The sequence below is a fragment of the Gasterosteus aculeatus genome, chromosome Y (assembly GCF_964276395.1).
Source record: "Gasterosteus aculeatus chromosome Y, fGasAcu3.hap1.1, whole genome shotgun sequence".
Taxonomy (NCBI): Eukaryota; Metazoa; Chordata; class Actinopteri; order Perciformes; family Gasterosteidae; genus Gasterosteus; species Gasterosteus aculeatus.
This window is the reverse complement of record NC_135709.1, coordinates 3,528,356-3,545,883: the sequence shown is the minus strand read 5'-3', so window position 1 is coordinate 3,545,883 and position 17,528 is coordinate 3,528,356. Positions and strand designations below refer to the sequence as shown.

At 43.2% G+C, this 17,528-nt stretch overlaps 3 protein-coding genes, 1 long non-coding RNA gene and 2 pseudogenes across 6 annotated transcripts; 3 read left to right on the top strand and 3 right to left on the bottom strand.

The window, feature by feature from the left end:
- Window positions 1-22: 22 nt before the first annotated feature.
- Window positions 23-750, top strand: LOC120812594 (histone H1 pseudogene; annotated as a pseudogene). Its single transcript, XR_013454660.1, has one exon. The product of XR_013454660.1 is annotated as a histone H1 pseudogene (transcript).
- A 2,112-nt stretch (window positions 751-2,862) lies between these two features.
- On the bottom strand, window positions 2,863-3,310 carry LOC144390871 (histone H2A-like). Its single transcript, XM_078097340.1, has one exon. The coding sequence runs from the start codon at window positions 3,281-3,283 to the stop codon at window positions 2,900-2,902; it is 384 nt and encodes a 127-aa protein (XP_077953466.1). The 5' UTR covers window positions 3,284-3,310; the 3' UTR covers window positions 2,863-2,899.
- An 853-nt stretch (window positions 3,311-4,163) lies between these two features.
- On the bottom strand, window positions 4,164-7,481 carry LOC144391326 (uncharacterized). The gene is made up of 3 exons (XR_013455243.1): window positions 7,389-7,481; window positions 7,189-7,275; window positions 4,164-4,284 (listed from the first exon to the last, which is right to left on the bottom strand). It is a non-coding gene; the product is annotated as an uncharacterized LOC144391326 (long non-coding RNA).
- Window positions 7,482-13,885: 6,404 nt separating this feature from the next.
- LOC120812595 (histone H1 pseudogene) lies at window positions 13,886-14,622 on the top strand (annotated as a pseudogene). The gene has a single exon (XR_013454659.1). The product of XR_013454659.1 is annotated as a histone H1 pseudogene (transcript).
- A 780-nt stretch (window positions 14,623-15,402) lies between these two features.
- On the bottom strand, window positions 15,403-16,101 carry LOC120812597 (histone H2A-like). Its single transcript, XM_040168725.2, has one exon. The coding sequence runs from the start codon at window positions 16,073-16,075 to the stop codon at window positions 15,692-15,694; it is 384 nt and encodes a 127-aa protein (XP_040024659.1). The 5' UTR covers window positions 16,076-16,101; the 3' UTR covers window positions 15,403-15,691.
- Window positions 16,102-16,292: 191 nt separating this feature from the next.
- LOC120812596 (histone H3) lies at window positions 16,293-17,265 on the top strand. The gene has a single exon (XM_040168724.2). The coding sequence runs from the start codon at window positions 16,420-16,422 to the stop codon at window positions 16,828-16,830; it is 411 nt and encodes a 136-aa protein (XP_040024658.1). The 5' UTR covers window positions 16,293-16,419; the 3' UTR covers window positions 16,831-17,265.
- Window positions 17,266-17,528: the final 263 nt, after the last annotated feature.

The following is a 17,528-nucleotide window of genomic DNA, read 5'->3' as shown; positions in this document are numbered from 1 at the left end:
AAGTTCAGTCCGCTGCTTTGAGCTCTTCATCAGTCTCACTCTCTCGAGTCCTCGACGACACAAACGCACAACAACGGGACAAAATGGCAGAAGTAGCTCCAGCTCCAGCCGCCGCCGCGCCCAAAGCAGCCAAGAAGAAGGTGTCCAAGCCGAAAAAGGTCGGTCCCAGCGTCTCTGACCTCATCGTGAAAACTGTGGCCGCATCCAAGGAGCGGAGCGGCGTGTCTGCTGCCGCCGTCAAGAAGGCTCTGACCGCCGGAGGATACGATGTGGACAAGAACAAGGCCCGCGTCAAGACCGCCATCAAGAGCCTGGTGGCCAAGGGGACTCTGGTCCAGGTCAAGGGGATCGGGGCCTCCGGCTCCTTCAAGATGAGCAAGACCACCGCCGACAAACCGGCAAAGAAAGCCGCTCCTAAAGCCAAGAAGCCCGCGGCCAAGAAACCCGCAGCGGCCAAAAAGCCCAAAGCAGCGGCAGTGAAGAAAGTTGTAGCCGCTAAGAAGTCACCGAAGAAGGCCAAGAAACCCGCAGCGGCCAAGAAGGTGGCCAAGAGCCCCAAGAAGGTAGCAAAGAGCCCCAAAAAGGTGGCCAAGAGCCCCAAGAAGGTGGTGAAAAAGGCCCCTGCCGCCAAGAAATCTCCAGTGAAGAAGGTCGCTAAGCCCAAAGCCAAGAAAGCAGCACCCAAGAAGAAGTAAACTGATGTGACAAACACTTCTATAAAAGGCTCTTTTAAGAGCCACCCAATCCCTCCTTAAAGAACTTTTCCTTCTCTTAAATTATTAACACAATACTTTTTATGTTTATCTCTAATCAAAGATACTGTTACTGTTGTGGATTAACGCCCTTCAGTTTAATCTGTGTTCTATTCTTTCTCCAACGTGTTTACTTATCTGACAGACATCTCTATTTAAAGCACCCTCATTGTGATTATCCTGATGTTGTCCCACTATTGTCCCTCTTTCTGGCATGTTGCTGCTAGACTAACTGGCTCATTCTGGTTGATGTCTCCTAGTGTCTACAGACACACACGAGACCTTTGAGCGACTGCCGGTGTTTCTACATTATCTTGCCCAAACTTTTGCTATGCGGTCAAAGACGTGTTCCCATTTATATTCAACCTTGCCTTCCTGCCCTTTTTGAGCCCCCGTTAAATTAAACAGATTCACCTAGATTTATAGATTCCCTAGAAAGTTGGACGATATACACATTTTTCTAATACACCATAATGGCCACTATTGTGTGTTTTTGGTACTCCTTTTAGAAAAAACAAACCATGGATGCAGATTGGGCAACAAGGCAGTTTGTGCTTTGAATTGATAAGCAATCATTAAACAATTTGCACATTTCACTTAAACATGTATAACCGAATTATTACCATTATGAATATTTCAGTAAATACTGTGCCATTTTAAAAATGAACACATGAGGAACGTTTTGAAATACAAGCATAAGGAAATCATCTTTAGAAGAGGTGGGTGGCTCTTAAAAGAGCCTTTGTGTTGGCGGTCTAGATCAGGTTTACTTGGAACTGGTGTACTTGGTCACGGCCTTGGTTCCCTCAGACACGGCGTGCTTGGCCAGCTCGCCGGGCAGCAGCAGGCGCACAGCGGTCTGGATCTCCCTGGAGGTGATGGTGGAGCGCTTGTTGTAGTGAGCCAGGCGAGAGGCCTCGCCGGCGATGCGCTCAAAGATGTCGCTCACGAACGAGTTCATGATGCCCATGGCCTTGGAGGAGATGCCGGTGTCGGGGTGCACCTGCTTCATCACCTTGTACACGTAGATGGCGTAGCTCTCCTTCCTGGACTTTCTCCTTTTCTTGCCGCCCTTGGTGACGGCCTTGGACACGGCTTTCTTGGAGCCCTTCTTGGGCGCTTTCACAACCTCAGGCATGATTCAAGTCACTTTCGTAGACTGTCAATGTCGCGAACAGAATAGGACGGCATCTATATATGAACGAGATGCAAATTTCTCTGTGCGGTTGCTCGAGATTGATTGGTTACCTTCTGTGTGATACTGCGCATGCGTCACAAACATCGCCTCTAAACGGATTTCTCTATTGAGATTGAAGCACTTTAGTGCTCTTGATTTAACACGAGATTGTTTTTTATTTGTGTCGTTTCACAACAGAGTTGCATGTTGAGAATCATGTTGTAAGAATCATTGTGTGCACTGAAATCATCTAATGAAGGTCACACAAACCATTCACAATCACAGGGCACCCTGTTGATAATTATGTCAAGACATGACACACACCTTTTTTTCATCCAGAATAGACAAATACATGTCTATTAGTCATACATATTATAAGGCACCTTAACAGGACTTGTAGGCATTCGGCACACTGAGCCACGGAAGTGAAACACGTACGGTTTGTATTCTTCACATCTTCAATTTGGAAGTAGGAGGAGCACAATTATCCTGATGACTGACATCTAGTCGTTCAAATTAACGTTTGAGCTCGGATTGTTTGTGAGGAATCAAGGTGGCCCGAAATCAACCATCGGGTTAATTTGGCTAATAGACTGGAATCAGTTGGACCGATTTGACAAACATCCACTGTATTTTTACATTGATTACACCGGGATTTACTGAAACGGCAAAACATCAAAAAGGACAACTTTATTGTAGGCACGGAGCCAGGGTTAAAAACACTGCAGCAGCTACATCCGTTAATGATTTAGTCTATAACAAAATCCTGATCCAGTTATCTTGTTAGTTGATCCCAAATTGGTTAATTACCATTCAAGTCTTTTATACGCGCACACAAGAATAAAAGCAAAGCACAAGAACGGAGTTTTAAACTATTGTGCCTTATACTGGTGACATGTGTATCGCAGCTCTTTTCGTGTGGGTGGGTGGCTCTTAAAAGAGCCTTTGTGGTGGATGGAGGTCTCCGGCTTTACTTCTTGGCGGGCTTCTCGGTCTTCTTGGGCAGCAGCACCGCCTGGATGTTGGGCAGCACGCCGCCCTGAGCGATGGTCACTCCGCCCAGCAGCTTGTTGAGCTCCTCGTCGTTGCGGACAGCCAGCTGCAGGTGACGCGGGATGATGCGGGTCTTCTTGTTGTCGCGGGCGGCGTTTCCAGCCAGCTCCAGGATCTCAGCGGTCAGGTACTCCAGCACGGCCGCCAGGTAGACGGGGGCTCCTGCGCCGACACGCTGCGCATAGTTCCCTTTGCGCAGATGCCTGTGGACGCGACCGACTGGGAACTGGAGTCCAGCACGAGAGGAGCGGGTCTTTGCCTTCGCTCGGGCCTTTCCACCGGTTTTACCTCTGCCGCTCATTGTTATACTGTTTCAGGGAAGGAAGTGTCTGTGAACGCGTCAAACCCTGTTTTATATGTCCCCGGAGCGGGCGGGACGGTTCCTGACGCGCGCACCAACCAGAGAAGAGGCTCCAGGCGCGAGAGCAGAGGGCGGGACCTCTCATATTTGGCAGACAGTTTGAAATCATTTTCCACCAATGAGCAGCGGAGACTCGCTTCTAGAGGCGCGGCTGAGCTTTTTCTCCCAGCAGTTACCGTCTTCTAAATGAATGAATCTATGAAGTACGAACAACGTTCGTTTCAGTTCATCTAATTCAGGCTTTTCCTAATAAATCCTATTTTCTGGCTCTCACATAAATTGTGTCTGAGAGGGATTAATTTAGTGTATTTACCTCTCCAGAAAGTGAATGGCCACATTTGTGTCAGTATGGGACTGCCTTGCGTGGAAAAAAGAGATTTTTTTTCTCTCATTTTGTACCCTGATCAACCATAGTGAGGTAATGTAGCTCTGTATCTTGAGTCGAATCATTCACTAAAAAGGGGCAAGTTATACATCCCATTTGTTAGTGAAGGCGTTGAAGTGTGTCGGTGTACATCACCCTTATAGCACTGTAGTGAGAATCCTCACTATTCAATGTCTGCGGATGTGTGGACTGGCTGGCTGTGTTTGATATCTAAACTATTTGTTGTACCCTTGTATCGGTCAGAAGGCTTTACAGTCTGTACACATGCGACATCCTCTGTCCCGAAACCCACACATCGGCAAAGGAAAAACTCTTCCAACCCTTCCATGGGGAAAAAAGGGAAGAAACCTTAGGGAGAACGTCAGAGGACGGATCCCACTCCCTGGATGGACAGATTACAATGGATGTCATGTGTACAGAATGAAAAATACAAAAGATGTATAATACATTTAATTCCTATGACAGAAATGATTCAAATTATTGCGAGTAGCAAGCCAGGCCCACGGCAGGACCACTGCAGGGACGACCACCACCATGAGATAGAACCACCATCCACCTGGGGGAGGGAAAGCACAAAGTCTTTAGGAGAGGGTAATGTTGGTTTATAATGACAGTAATATGATTTAGTATTTAAAATAATAATGATGATGGCAGCAGCAGCAGGTTTCAGGACCAGGGTCCAGAAGGAACTACGAACTACGGAGACCTGCTAGGGGAGAAAGCACAAAAAACTCCCGGAAAGAAGCGGAATAAGTCATGTACATTAATAAAACGTGGATTATTGTAGAAAGAGAGTGTGAGAGAGGAGCTTGGTGTGTCCTAAGAAGTCCCCTGGCAGGCTAAGCCTATAGCAGCTTAACTAAGGGCTGGTCTGGTCTAACCTGAGCCAGCCCTAACTACAAGCAGAATCAATAAGGAAAGTTTTAAGTTTTACTTTAGAAGAGCTGACCGAATTTGCCCCCCCGGACTGAAAGTGGAAGCTGGTTCCACAAAAGAGGAGCTTGATAACTGAAGGATCTGGCCATCCCATCCTACTTTTTAAAACCCTAGGAACAGCAAGTAACCCAGCATCTATGGAGCGCAGTTGCCTTGTAGGGCAATAAGGTGTTACAAGCTCTTTAAGATACGGCGGTGCTTCACAAGCAAATGCCTTGTAGGTGAGGAGATGTACCTTAAATTCTATTCTTGATTTAACAGGGAGCCACTGCAGCGAAGTTAATACTGGAGTAATATGATCCCTTTTCTTAGTTCTTGTTAATACACATGCTGCAGCATTCTGAATCAACTGGAGCGGTTTAAGAGATTTACAATAGCAGCCTGATAACAAAGAATTACAGTAATCCAGTCAAGAAGTAACAAACGCATGAACTAATTTATCTGCATCACAGACAGAAAGTTCCTGATTTTCGATATATTAAGTAGATATCGATAAAAAGTGTATCACGTGACAGCTGACTTCGAAGGCGCTCTGGGCCTATCAAGATAACTTCTGTTTTTTCTGAGTTTAGCATCAGGAAGTTGCCGGTCATCCAAGTTCTAATGTCTCCAAGACAAGCTGGTCGGTCTCTTCTGGTTTGGTCGACAAATACAGTTGAGTATCGTCTACATAACAATGGAAGTTTATGCGGTGTTTCCTGATAAGATGGCCCAAAGGAAGCATATAGAGGTAAATAAATTGGTCCAAGTACAGAACCTTGTGGGACTCCGTGCCCAACATTGGTGGCCTTCGAGAATTCACCGTTTACCAGAGGTGGAAAGAGTACTGGAAATTTGTACTCAAGTACAAGTACTGTTACATTGCTTGATTTTTACTCAATTACAAGTAAGTACTAGTGTTAAAACATATTTAAGTAAAAGTACAAAGTGCTCTTCTCAAAAACTACTACAAATTACTTTTTAACCGATGGATGTTTTATTGCATCGTCAATCGCAGACATTAGATGTATAAAATTTAAATTCAAAGCACATTTCTTAGACGAACGATAGAAGAATTACAGGCAATTTTACGGTGGCAGATACGTGCAAAGGCGATGCAAACTGCAAAACAAATGCAACAGTAAAACGCTGCAAGAGAAAAATGCGGCAATCACTAAAATGACCGGAGCACACGCGACGCAAACTTCTAAAGACATACAAGAGAGAAACGCTGCAAGTTCACTCAAAACACAACGGAAGTTTGCCAGGCCGCTAGGGGGTTTTGACCTGTGGGATAGTGGATGGACTATGGGAGATCTACCATAGTAACGACGGAGAAGAAAGTTAATGTCCTTTATGTCTTTTTTAAACACCCGGCCGTAATTATAGCTTTGGCCATCATTCTTTTTTTTAACGTTCTTCTCCTTCCATTTCTTTCTCAAATTCTCAGTCCACTCTTTACACCGCTGTGTATTTAACCTCCAGAAACATTTGCCTGCTGCACCAGCGACTTGTCCTTTGCTTATATTATGTCTTAGAATAATTGGCGCGGGCACGATCTGACAGCCAATAAGGATTTGCATTGAAAAAAAGCAATCTGACAGTTCAAATATTACATACTCAACAGTAGGGCTGCAACTAACAATTATTTTGATAATCGATTAATTGGTCGATTATTTCTTTAAATTAAAGTAAAAAACAGCATTAAAAAGCTTTAATTTCCAACCCTTTATTCTAAAACAGAACTGCAAGTATTTGTAATTTGTTACTTCCACCCCTGCCGTTTACAAGCACAAACTGGCATCGTTCCGATAAATAGGATTTAAACCAGCTGAGTGCAGTTCCTTTGATACCAATCAAACGTTCTAGTCTCTGCAACATGATACGATGGTAATGGTATAAAAGGAGATGAGTCCTTGATCCGATGAAAGTAGCAGATCATTCGTAATTTTCACCAGTGCTGTTTCTGTGCCGTGATGCACTTGAAATCCTGACTGGAAATCCTCGAACAAAGCATTGTTTTGTAGAAAGTCACATAATTGATATGCAACGGATTTCTCAAGGATCTTAGAGAGGAAAGGAAGATTAGAGATCTGGGCCCGTATCCCTAAAGAATTTTTGTGCAAAAAGTGGCTCCTAGCGGCCAAATTCTAAGAAAATTCTCAGAGTCATTACGTTTTCTTAGAATTTCCCCTAAAAGTGACATGAAAATCCCAATTAATATAAAAGCTATTCCTCAAGATTCCTAGTACTTAAAAGGGCTCCTACGGCGAGATCTGCTAGGAGCAGGGAAGAGGACTTTTAGTGGCTTAGGAGTTCCCCTAAGCAGCTGCACAAAATGGCCAACAGAGGAGGCAGGAGAGATGTCCTGCAAACACTGGATGACAGGGAATTATTGAGACGCTACAGATTAGATCGTGCAGGAATCATGTTTGTGGTGGATCTCTTTAGAGATGCAATTACTTCACCAACTCGACGCCACAACGCTATTACACCGGAGAAGAAAGTTGCCAGATTATGTGGTAGGCTATAGTATTTTGCTCACCTGTGAGTGAGGATTCCCGCTTCTGTGCTGAAATCTCATCTTTTGCCTTGGACTGCAGCACATACCACCTTTTCTCACAATCGTCGCCTGTCCGCACCACCAGTGGAAAAGAGGCATTGATTGTTTGGCATATTGTGTCCCAGGCGTGCGCCTCTTGCCTTGGCTGGTGACAGTTGGGCCAAATTTTCCTCGTAACATACCTTTATGTTGGTTCACCAACTGGGCCAGCAACAAACCTTGCTCCTCAGTCCAGTTCGGGTTGCGATTCCTTTTTTTCTCCATTTTCTGTGTTTGTAGGATATTTGTTAACAAGCCTTCATAAATAGACCAGCCAGCAATCACAGACATTGATAAAAGCTGAGCCGTGTCACCCTCGTTAAGACCACACTGAGTTGTAACGTTGCAATTTCTACTTCATTAAGGACAGCCCCTTGAGATAGGCCATCTTGTTTTCAATGGGGTCCATATGGGAGTGAAAGTACAAAATATGCCAGCTAGGATATTAATATGAGCAAATAAGACACAAATCATTATTTGAACAGGGTGTAATGAGCTTAAGTTTTCACATATTTTAGATTCTAATGTTATGCTATAAACCCTACAGCTTACTATTCATTTTCCAGATATTTTCTTGAATGTGAAATATTATTTACAATTACAGTCTGCATAAGATTAGAGTGTATAATTATGTTTATTGATTTGAGGGTACATCCTTTGCTCATTATCACCAAAAGTTAATTTTCATCAAACTTGTAGGATCAACCAATCACGGCTTTTGAAATAATGACTCATACCTAGCAACGGGGTCAACCACACCTCCTCACTAAGAGAGGATTTTCCATCCATTCCTTGCTCAGAGTTCACTGAAAATGTTCTGGAATCACTTCTAAGCTAAAACTCCTGGCAAGGAATTTTTAGGTTAAGTTAGGAGCTCTGTGAGAGGATTCTCAGAATCTTTAGGGATACGGGCCCTGGTCTGTAGTTAGCCAACACCTCTGGAGCAAGAGTAGATTTCTTAAAAACAGGTTTAATTAAAGCTACCTTGAAGGACTGTGGTACATGTCCTGTCAACAAAGACAGATTCATAATATCGAGTAAAGACTTCCTTCAGCAGACGGAAATCGGATCCAAGAGACAAGTAGAAAATTTAGACTTCGAAATTAAAGAAGTCAGTTGATCAAGGTTGATGGAAGAGAAAGCATCCAAACAGGCATCAGGGCCCACTGCTGCATCCAAGGTTCCTACATCTGAGGACAGGTTTGGCACTGGTTGAAGGCAGGAGACCATCAATTTTCTCTTTTATAGTCAGAATCTTAGCATTGAAGACATTCATGAAGTCGTTACTACTGAGGTCCAAAGGAATACACGGCTCGACCGAGCTGTGACTGTCAGTCAGGCTACAGTGCTGAAGAGAAACCTGGAGTAATAATCATGAGTAATAAGATGCTCTTGTATACAGAGAGCCGTCTTATATGTTTTATGTTTTCAATCCGATCATATCCGATTTGGTGGAACGGCATAATCGTTCAAGTTTCCGCACAGTTTGCTTTAGGTTCCGGGTTTGAGGGTTATACCAAGGAGCAAACTTCCTTCTTGTTGCTATTTTTCTTTCCAGAGGAGCAATAGCGTCCAGCGACCACTCTCAAAGAGCCTGTAGCAGCATCGACAAAATGATCGATCTGGGACAGATTGAAGTTCTCACAGGACACTAAACTTAGAGCAGAAGGAATGGCTTCTTTAAATGGGGTTACAGCAGTATCCGATGAGTCAGTGATTCTCAACCGTTTTTAATGGGTCGTGGGCCTTTGCCTGGGAAAATAAAAATTTGAATAAAAAAAAAAAAACATAGTGTTTGTCATATCTGTTAAAGTTAGGTCATTTGTGTCTTTTTATGACTTTTGTTTGTGCATGAAAGCTGTCGAGTTTGTTTGAAATGGCTGAAGATTCTTAATTGTTATGCATGTTGTAATACCTCGTGTCCTTAAGATACACTTTGGGGGTTGTAAAAGGGAATAGTTCCCTCTCTAGAATCGCTACTAGTGATGGGAAGTTTGGATCATTTTACAAACTCGGTTCTTTGAATCTCGTTCAGTAAAATGAACAAATCTTTTTTTGAGTCATTCGTACACGTCGGCGGGGGTGGTAAGATAAATTGTTGGTGGAAAACCAAAGAACCGATTTGAAACTAGGCTCTGTCTCCGAACTAGCACCAGTTCTGCCTTGGTGGAAAAGGGGTGAACACACACAGAGACAGAGACACACCCACAAATACCCTGGCAGTGGCCCTGGAGCCGTCACAGCAAATGTGAATTGAATTAACCCCAATGAGGTACTCCATGATTATCATGTCAAAAAACACTGTTAGTGTTAGTCAGGTCATCTCGTGTCTACGTGTCTTGTGATTTCTTGTTATATTTTGAAAATTAACCTTCCTCTCGTTCCTCTCTCTGTGTGTATATAATGTCTGCATCTCCCTTTGTCCTGTGCCAGTTCGTCTTGTCCTAACGAGATGTGCGCAGTATTAGGCCTATGCAATGTTATTTAAGGCGCTATAGGGTTGACGTGGATTGTACACTTTGGGTCGCTGTGTTAGTGAAGTTGTTTTAGTAGCCTTTAGAAACATCTCGTGGTGCACAATGCTGCAAAATGAAGATTATAATTTACTAGTGGACATTTCCTAAAAATGTATGTTTAAACAATAGAATGCATTATTAAATATGAGAAAATTGCAACATCTGAATATTAAAAAAAAACAGATACTTGTTTCATGTGGTTGCCATTAGTAAAATACTTTTATAGAGGGAGGTTTTATTACCTCTTACAATCATAATATAATACTGTCAAAATAAAAAACACTAAACAAGAAAAGAGTTTGCCTTTTTCAGTGTGAAAAATGCACACTGTCATACTCTCATGATTATTATTTGTTATACTTATACCGGTTAAATTAAGCGTTTTTTGGTAAGTTGCAGGGTTTTTCTTGTTTTTCCTGGTTTTTCTTGTCAGGGGTTTCACCTTTCCAAAGAATTTCTACAAAGTTCAAAGAAGTCATTTTTTTAAATAAAACATTTTTTTCAGCAAAAGCTCTTTGTCTGCTTTGGTTTTCCTTGCAGCTAGATGGCGGTAGACACAGTTTAACTGGAGTTTTCACTCCTGTGTAACACAGTATATCCATCAGATGGTTGTCTCATCCTCCCTCCGATTGCATCATAATATCTGGTGATTTGGCTTTGTAAGCCCAAACATCTTTGTCTTTTATATTGCTGTACTTTGGACAATGTTTAGGTATCTGAGGCACAATGACAGAGGTGACGAAGGTTGATTATTAATGGTCTAGTTCAGCAGGGGGCGCTATGTGAATAAGATCAAGCCCCGCCTCTGTCTCCTATCACGTCCTCCGAATGGGTTTAAATTTCTTTGAACTGACGCTGTATGCTTATCTTGTTTCAAACTTATCTGACAACATGAGCGGAAGAGGAAAGGGAGGAAAAGGACTCGGCAAAGGAGGCGCCAAGCGTCACCGTAAAGTCCTCCGTGATAACATCCAGGGAATCACCAAGCCCGCCATCCGCCGTCTGGCTCGCCGCGGTGGAGTGAAACGCATCTCCGGTCTGATCTACGAGGAGACCCGCGGTGTGCTGAAGGTCTTCCTGGAGAACGTGATCCGCGATGCCGTCACCTACACCGAGCACGCCAAGAGGAAGACTGTGACCGCCATGGATGTGGTCTATGCCCTGAAGAGACAGGGACGCACCCTGTACGGCTTCGGAGGATAAACACCGACTTCTATTACAAACAACCAAACGGTCCTTTTAAGGGCCACGCACTCTCTCTGAATAGCTGATGTCCTTATAAGGATCTTCTCAGAAATATGCCAATATTGTTGCATAAGTTCCCTCCTCTACCAGTAAGATCGTGAGGTAGTGAAGTTTTCAAAATGTCTGAAACATTTTGTACGTAATACTGATTTGATTAATGTAATACTGATTGATTTTCCAGAAATATTTCAGAATCTGCATTACCAAATGTATGAATAACTTATTGAGCCCCATCCCAGTGAAGGGGCAATTCTATATTGAAGCCTATATATATATTATATATATATATATAATATATATATAATAAATATAATATATATATATATATAATATATATATATATATATATATATATATATATATATATATATTATATATATATATATATATATTATATATATATATTATATATATATATATATATATTATATATATATATATATATATATATTATATATATATATATATATATATATATATTATATATATATATATATATATATATTATATATATATATATATATATATATATATATATATTATATTTATATATATATATAATATAATATAAATATAATATATATATATATATATATATATATATATATATATATAAAATGAGTACAAGCCAGAATGCAGATTAGGGGGAAAAAAGTACTGGCCCATTCAATTAATCGCACGTATTGACCAGTAGTGATGTCAAAGTGAAGCTTTCTGAACCACTGAAGCTTTCCAGCCAATTGTATCGGAAAAAGATTCATTCATTCAATGCATCGCAAACTCGATCTCTGCTGTTGAAAACCTATAGTGCATATATATCGAATAGCCTACCAGTATATTTTGGCCCAGTTATATGGAGGTAATATAATTAAAAATACCAGCAAGTGCTTCCTACTGCATGTGAATTGTTTGAATGTGGGAAGTGATTTGCAGAGGAAAGGTCAGTGGGGCAGTGATTGTGCTTTTTGAAAGGTTTCTTATGACAGGATATTGAGGTGCTTATGGACACATGGGATGGGACATGAAATTATTATTGATTTTTTTTGAGAAACACAATTTTCTTCACAGTATTGGGGTTGAGTCGGTTTCTTTTTGTAGATACTGTTTCCCCAGCTTTAGAAAAAACGCGCTCACATGGCACGGATGAGGCAGGAATGCTCATAAGATTACGTGCTAATACAAATAGATGTGGGTACACATGTTTGTGTTTGACCCTGTGTGCAGGATAAGCGGTGTGAAGATGGATGGTTTTATTGTAACAGTCAAAGTTAGGTATAGTTTTGCTAGATGATTATGCGTAACTCTGGGCTAGGATCAGATGGTTATACGTATAACTACAGAGCTTTAAACCTTAAGGAATGCCCGCAGAGAAAGACCATGCTTCATCTGCGAGCGAGTGAGTGTTGAGTAGGCTAGAGCGGGGAGCGGTGTCAAACTCAATCACCATGGGCAAAAAATAACCTGCCATAAAAATCAAGATACCTGATACGTATGATACCAGAATTCAATCCAACACCACCTGCAAGTCTCCCCTGCAATCTCCTGCTGTAAGCAGAATATAGTTGGGTTGGGCGACGTCAGATGCCCGTTGGTGACAGGTGGGCCGGTATTGGGCAAGCCCAAACCCATAGGCCCACCAGGGGTATTCCCGACGGCCAATCCGCCCCTCTGCATGCCAATATCAAGAGGATGTACTCAATCTACATCTATATCACATGGACCTGTTTATACAAAAAGTGCAAATTGATCAAAAAGTTATATAATCTAATTACATGTCCATGATTATACCAGTAATCATCTTCAAAAGGGATCTTTAAACAATATATTTTTTTAAATCTATAATATATAGGAAAATGATAGACTACTACTTGGACTTTTTGGCCGTGCTGTCGTGTTATAACATGTACGTCTAGGTCTGGTCTATGCCCCGAGGCCCTCATCTGGGTTTTCATGTATACAACTACTTTGCAATAAAAAGCTAGGTTTCATTTGGTGTTTTAACCAAAAATGACATTTACAATCCTGTATTGTAAGTTTGAACTGTGCAAGAAGAGCTACCACTGAGCAGACTGTAATATCCAGCAACACGATGCTGGCAAATGTGCAACTAAGTTAGAAGAGTAAAATAAGCTATGAAGGCTTGGGCTGAATCTTTTACATAATTTATGTTGAATGCTTGAAAATAATGATGATCGGAATAAGTATTCATAACAATAATAAGGATTACGTGGAAATTTTTATCAAAATCCAAATTTCAGTGCAGACTTCCTTATTCAGCTGAAAACTATTACTGGTAAAATAAGTTACATTGCAACATTTATGCTTTCCAAAAGAGGCAACATGTTTGATGATTACAAGTTGAACTAATAAGTGTTTTCAGCAGAGGACATGTCCGCCGAGCAGCTATAAGCCTTCACCGTCATCAGTGTGTTTGCTGCTCCCGGAATAACTTCAGTTTATTACAAACTGATCAACATCCGATGGTTGTTTTCACATTGAGACCCTGAATAAGCATGTGGATCAGATGGAAAACGACTTTTGATGGCGATATGATGTTATTTAAATACTTTGAAGAGAGAAATGAGTGGGAAAAGCCGCTGATCACTGCTGTCCACGGCGCTGAGTATGTGAGGTTTGGAGGCTCCTCAAACAAAACGCATCGATCATCAGAGCTCTACGTGACCTGAACATGAAGAGAAACTAGTCCGCTATCGGCTCCTCCGCCTTCAGCCTCCAGCACCTGATGCACATTTAGTTTTTAGTCTTTAATCAGTGGAGAGAAAACACAAGTGACTCGACTTTCAGACTGCACGAGGAGCTCCGGGCTGGGTTGAGTCTCTACGGTTCTCATGGTGCGTTTAAGTTCAGTCCGCTGCTTTCAGCTCTTCATCAGTCTCACTCTCTCGAGTCCTCGACGACACAAACGCACAACAACGGGACAACATGGCAGAAGTAGCTCCAGCTCCAGCCGCCGCCGCGCCCAAAGCAGCCAAGAAAAAGGTGTCCAAGCCGAAGAAGGTCGGCCCCAGCGTCTCTGACCTCATCGTGAAAACTGTGGCCGCTTCCAAGGAGCGGAGCGGCGTGTCTGCTGCCGCCGTCAAGAAGGCTCTGACCGCCGGAGGATACGATGTGGACAAGAACAAGGCCCGCGTCAAGACCGCCATCAAGAGCCTGGTGGCCAAGGGGACTCTGGTCCAGGTCAAGGGGATCGGGGCTTCCGGCTCCTTCAAGATGAGCAAGACCACCGCCGAAAAACCGGCAAAGAAAGCCGCTCCTAAAGCCAAGAAGCCCGCGGCCAAGAAACCCGCAGCGGCCAAAAAGCCCAAAGCAGCGGCAGTGAAGAAAGTTGTAGCCGCTAAGAAGTCACCGAAGAAGGCCAAGAAACCCGCAGCGGCCAAGAAGGTGGCCAAGAGCCCCAAGAAGGTAGCAAAGAGCCCCAAAAAGGTGGCCAAGAGCCCTAAGAAGGTGGTGAAAAAGGCCCCTGCAGCCAAGAAATCTCCAGTGAAGAAGGTCGCTAAGCCCAAAGCCAAGAAAGCAGCACCCAAGAAGAAGTAAACTGATGTGACAAACACTTCTATAAAAGGCTCTTTTAAGAGCCACCCAATCCCTCCTCAAAGAGCTTTGCCTTTATTTATTTTTTTCAGACTTTATAGTGTTTTGACTTCTTAAAATTATTTTAATTTACTGTATTTAATTGAACTATACAACTGCTGATGGGAAAATTTAGGAAATCCACTATTTTCGAGCCAACATGAGCTTCTAAAGACCATTTTATAAGAAAATATGGTTTTCCTTATTCAAGGACAACACCTGCCGTTCTTTGATATCCAAATGTTGCTCAGACTCCAGAATTTGGCCCATCCATCATCACTGAACATTTGTTTTAAATGGAGAAAATGTACATTTCAATTAAACATGTATAAGATTGTAAGAATTAGGACAATTCCAAGTAAATACTGTTATAATACATTTAAAAAATAAACCCATCAGGAAATAGTTTGTAGACAAGGTGTGAAGCTATTTCAACATGGAGCAGATAAGGCACAAATGGCAAAACATTCCCTCAATTATGTGGAGCAGAAGCCAAGAAGAAGTGAGCTGATATCAGTCTGAAGAACAAACACCTCTATTAAAGGCTCAATCCTTCCTTAAAGAGCTTTTTTCCTGCAAGACTATTCTACAAAGAAATCTTGTATAATACATCTTTATTATACAAAAGCATCCAAATGTTGCGTAAAGTAGAAAACATGTTTTTGATTGTCACAGCCTGCGAAAGAGCATCCGGTTATTGAAACCTTTATATTACCCATCTCATGCTACAATCAATTTAAATTCTAAAGGAATATTTAATATTTGTATTGAATAAGAGTGGCTCCTTTAAAATGTCAAATCCTTATTTTTCATTCTGTAATCTTGCCTGTTTGTCTTCCTGTTCCCTTTCTCTGAAAGTGAATCCATCTACATCAAGTGTCAAACAATGTCTAAACGGTTTTATGCTTCAGCTGCAGTAGTGTCCTTTCTACGCGATACATTAAAAGGTTTTGAGGTATTTATTAAGTTGTGTGACTTTATTGGGATTATCTTAATAAGTAGGACCACATAATAGTCACAGGAGGATCACATCTCTTTTCATGTGAGTGGGTGGCTCTTAAAAGAGCCTTTGTGGTAGATGGAGGTCTCCGGCTTTACTTCTTGGCGGGCTTCTCGGTCTTCTTGGGCAGCAGCACCGCCTGGATGTTGGGCAGCACGCCGCCCTGAGCGATGGTCACTCCGCCCAGCAGCTTGTTGAGCTCCTCGTCGTTGCGGACAGCCAGCTGCAGGTGACGCGGGATGATGCGGGTCTTCTTGTTGTCGCGGGCGGCGTTTCCAGCCAGCTCCAGGATCTCAGCGGTCAGGTACTCCAGCACGGCCGCCAGGTAGACGGGGGCTCCTGCGCCGACACGCTGCGCATAGTTCCCTTTGCGCAGATGTCTGTGGACGCGACCGACTGGGAACTGGAGTCCAGCACGAGAGGAGCGGGTCTTTGCCTTCGCTCGGGCCTTTCCACCGGTTTTGCCTCTGCCGCTCATTGTTAGACTGTTTCAGGGAAAGAAGTGTCTGTGAACGCGTCAAACCCTCCTTTATATGTCCGCGGAGCGGGTGGGACGCGCGCACCAACCAGAGAAGAGGCTCCAGACAGGAAGACAGAGGGCGCGAGCTCACAGTTTTTGGCGGACATTTTTAAATCATTTTCCGCCAATGAGCAGCGGAGACTCGCTCGTAGAGTCGCGGCTGAGCTCCAGGAGGAGTCCTCCACCAATCAGGGGCCGGAGGTCTGAATCAGCGTCACCGCTCCTCAGCCGGTCCACACTTTAAGAGCCGCGAGTCTCCTCTCAGAGTTCACTTCTCTTAACCAGAGCGACACTAGTCGATCATGGCACGAACCAAGCAGACCGCCCGTAAGTCCACCGGAGGTAAAGCCCCCAGGAAGCAGCTGGCCACCAAGGCCGCCCGTAAGAGCGCCCCGGCCACCGGCGGAGTGAAGAAGCCTCACCGTTACAGGCCCGGTACCGTGGCCCTGAGGGAGATCCGTCGCTACCAGAAGTCCACCGAGCTGCTGATCCGCAAGCTGCCCTTCCAGCGTCTGGTGAGAGAGATCGCTCAGGACTTCAAGACCGACCTGCGCTTCCAGAGCTCCGCTGTTATGGCTCTGCAGGAGTCCAGCGAGGCTTACCTGGTGGGCCTGTTCGAGGACACCAACCTGTGTGCCATCCACGCCAAGAGGGTCACCATCATGCCCAAAGACATCCAGCTGGCCCGTCGCATCCGCGGAGAACGAGCTTAAACCCCCTGATTCTACTCGCAACAACGGCTCTTTTAAGAGCCACCTCACTCTCTGTAAAGAACTCATTCCTTAACGTGACCATTATCAATTTAGTGGAAAACACTGAGGGTGAAGAGTGTCAGACATTCCCTGGATCTCATGAAAGACACCTACTGTCACCAAACGTTACCTCTGAACATCTCAGTGAAATAATCCACAACATACCTGCACATAGGGCATTTGGTGTCTGACCCTGTCCAGAACAACATCTTATTCCTGCTGACAACACAGATGTCTCCGCGCTAACAGAAGAGATTCTGGGAAATATTTTAATGTGCATGTTAGTTTCTTCCAGCTGTCATGAATAACACATCATATGCAGTGCTTGTCATCGGAGGTGCGTTCTGCTGATGATACTTGATGACATCTTCCATTGCTACCACAAGGTGGTACCATAATACAGATTCTTAAACTGAACATGTTTGTAAGTCATTTGTTAGTTATTTCTCTGTGCCGTTCAACCCCTCTGAGATTGGTGCACCCACTTTTTGATCAAACAATAACATATTTTCTATTGCTAATATAAACCATTCGACCATGTACATTATTGGTGAATTGACTAAAGTCATGAGCAATTTAAACTCAAAATACTAATTTTAAAAGACCATTGCTACACATGCCACGTAGTAGTTTTCACCTGTTCCACAGCAAAATTATGG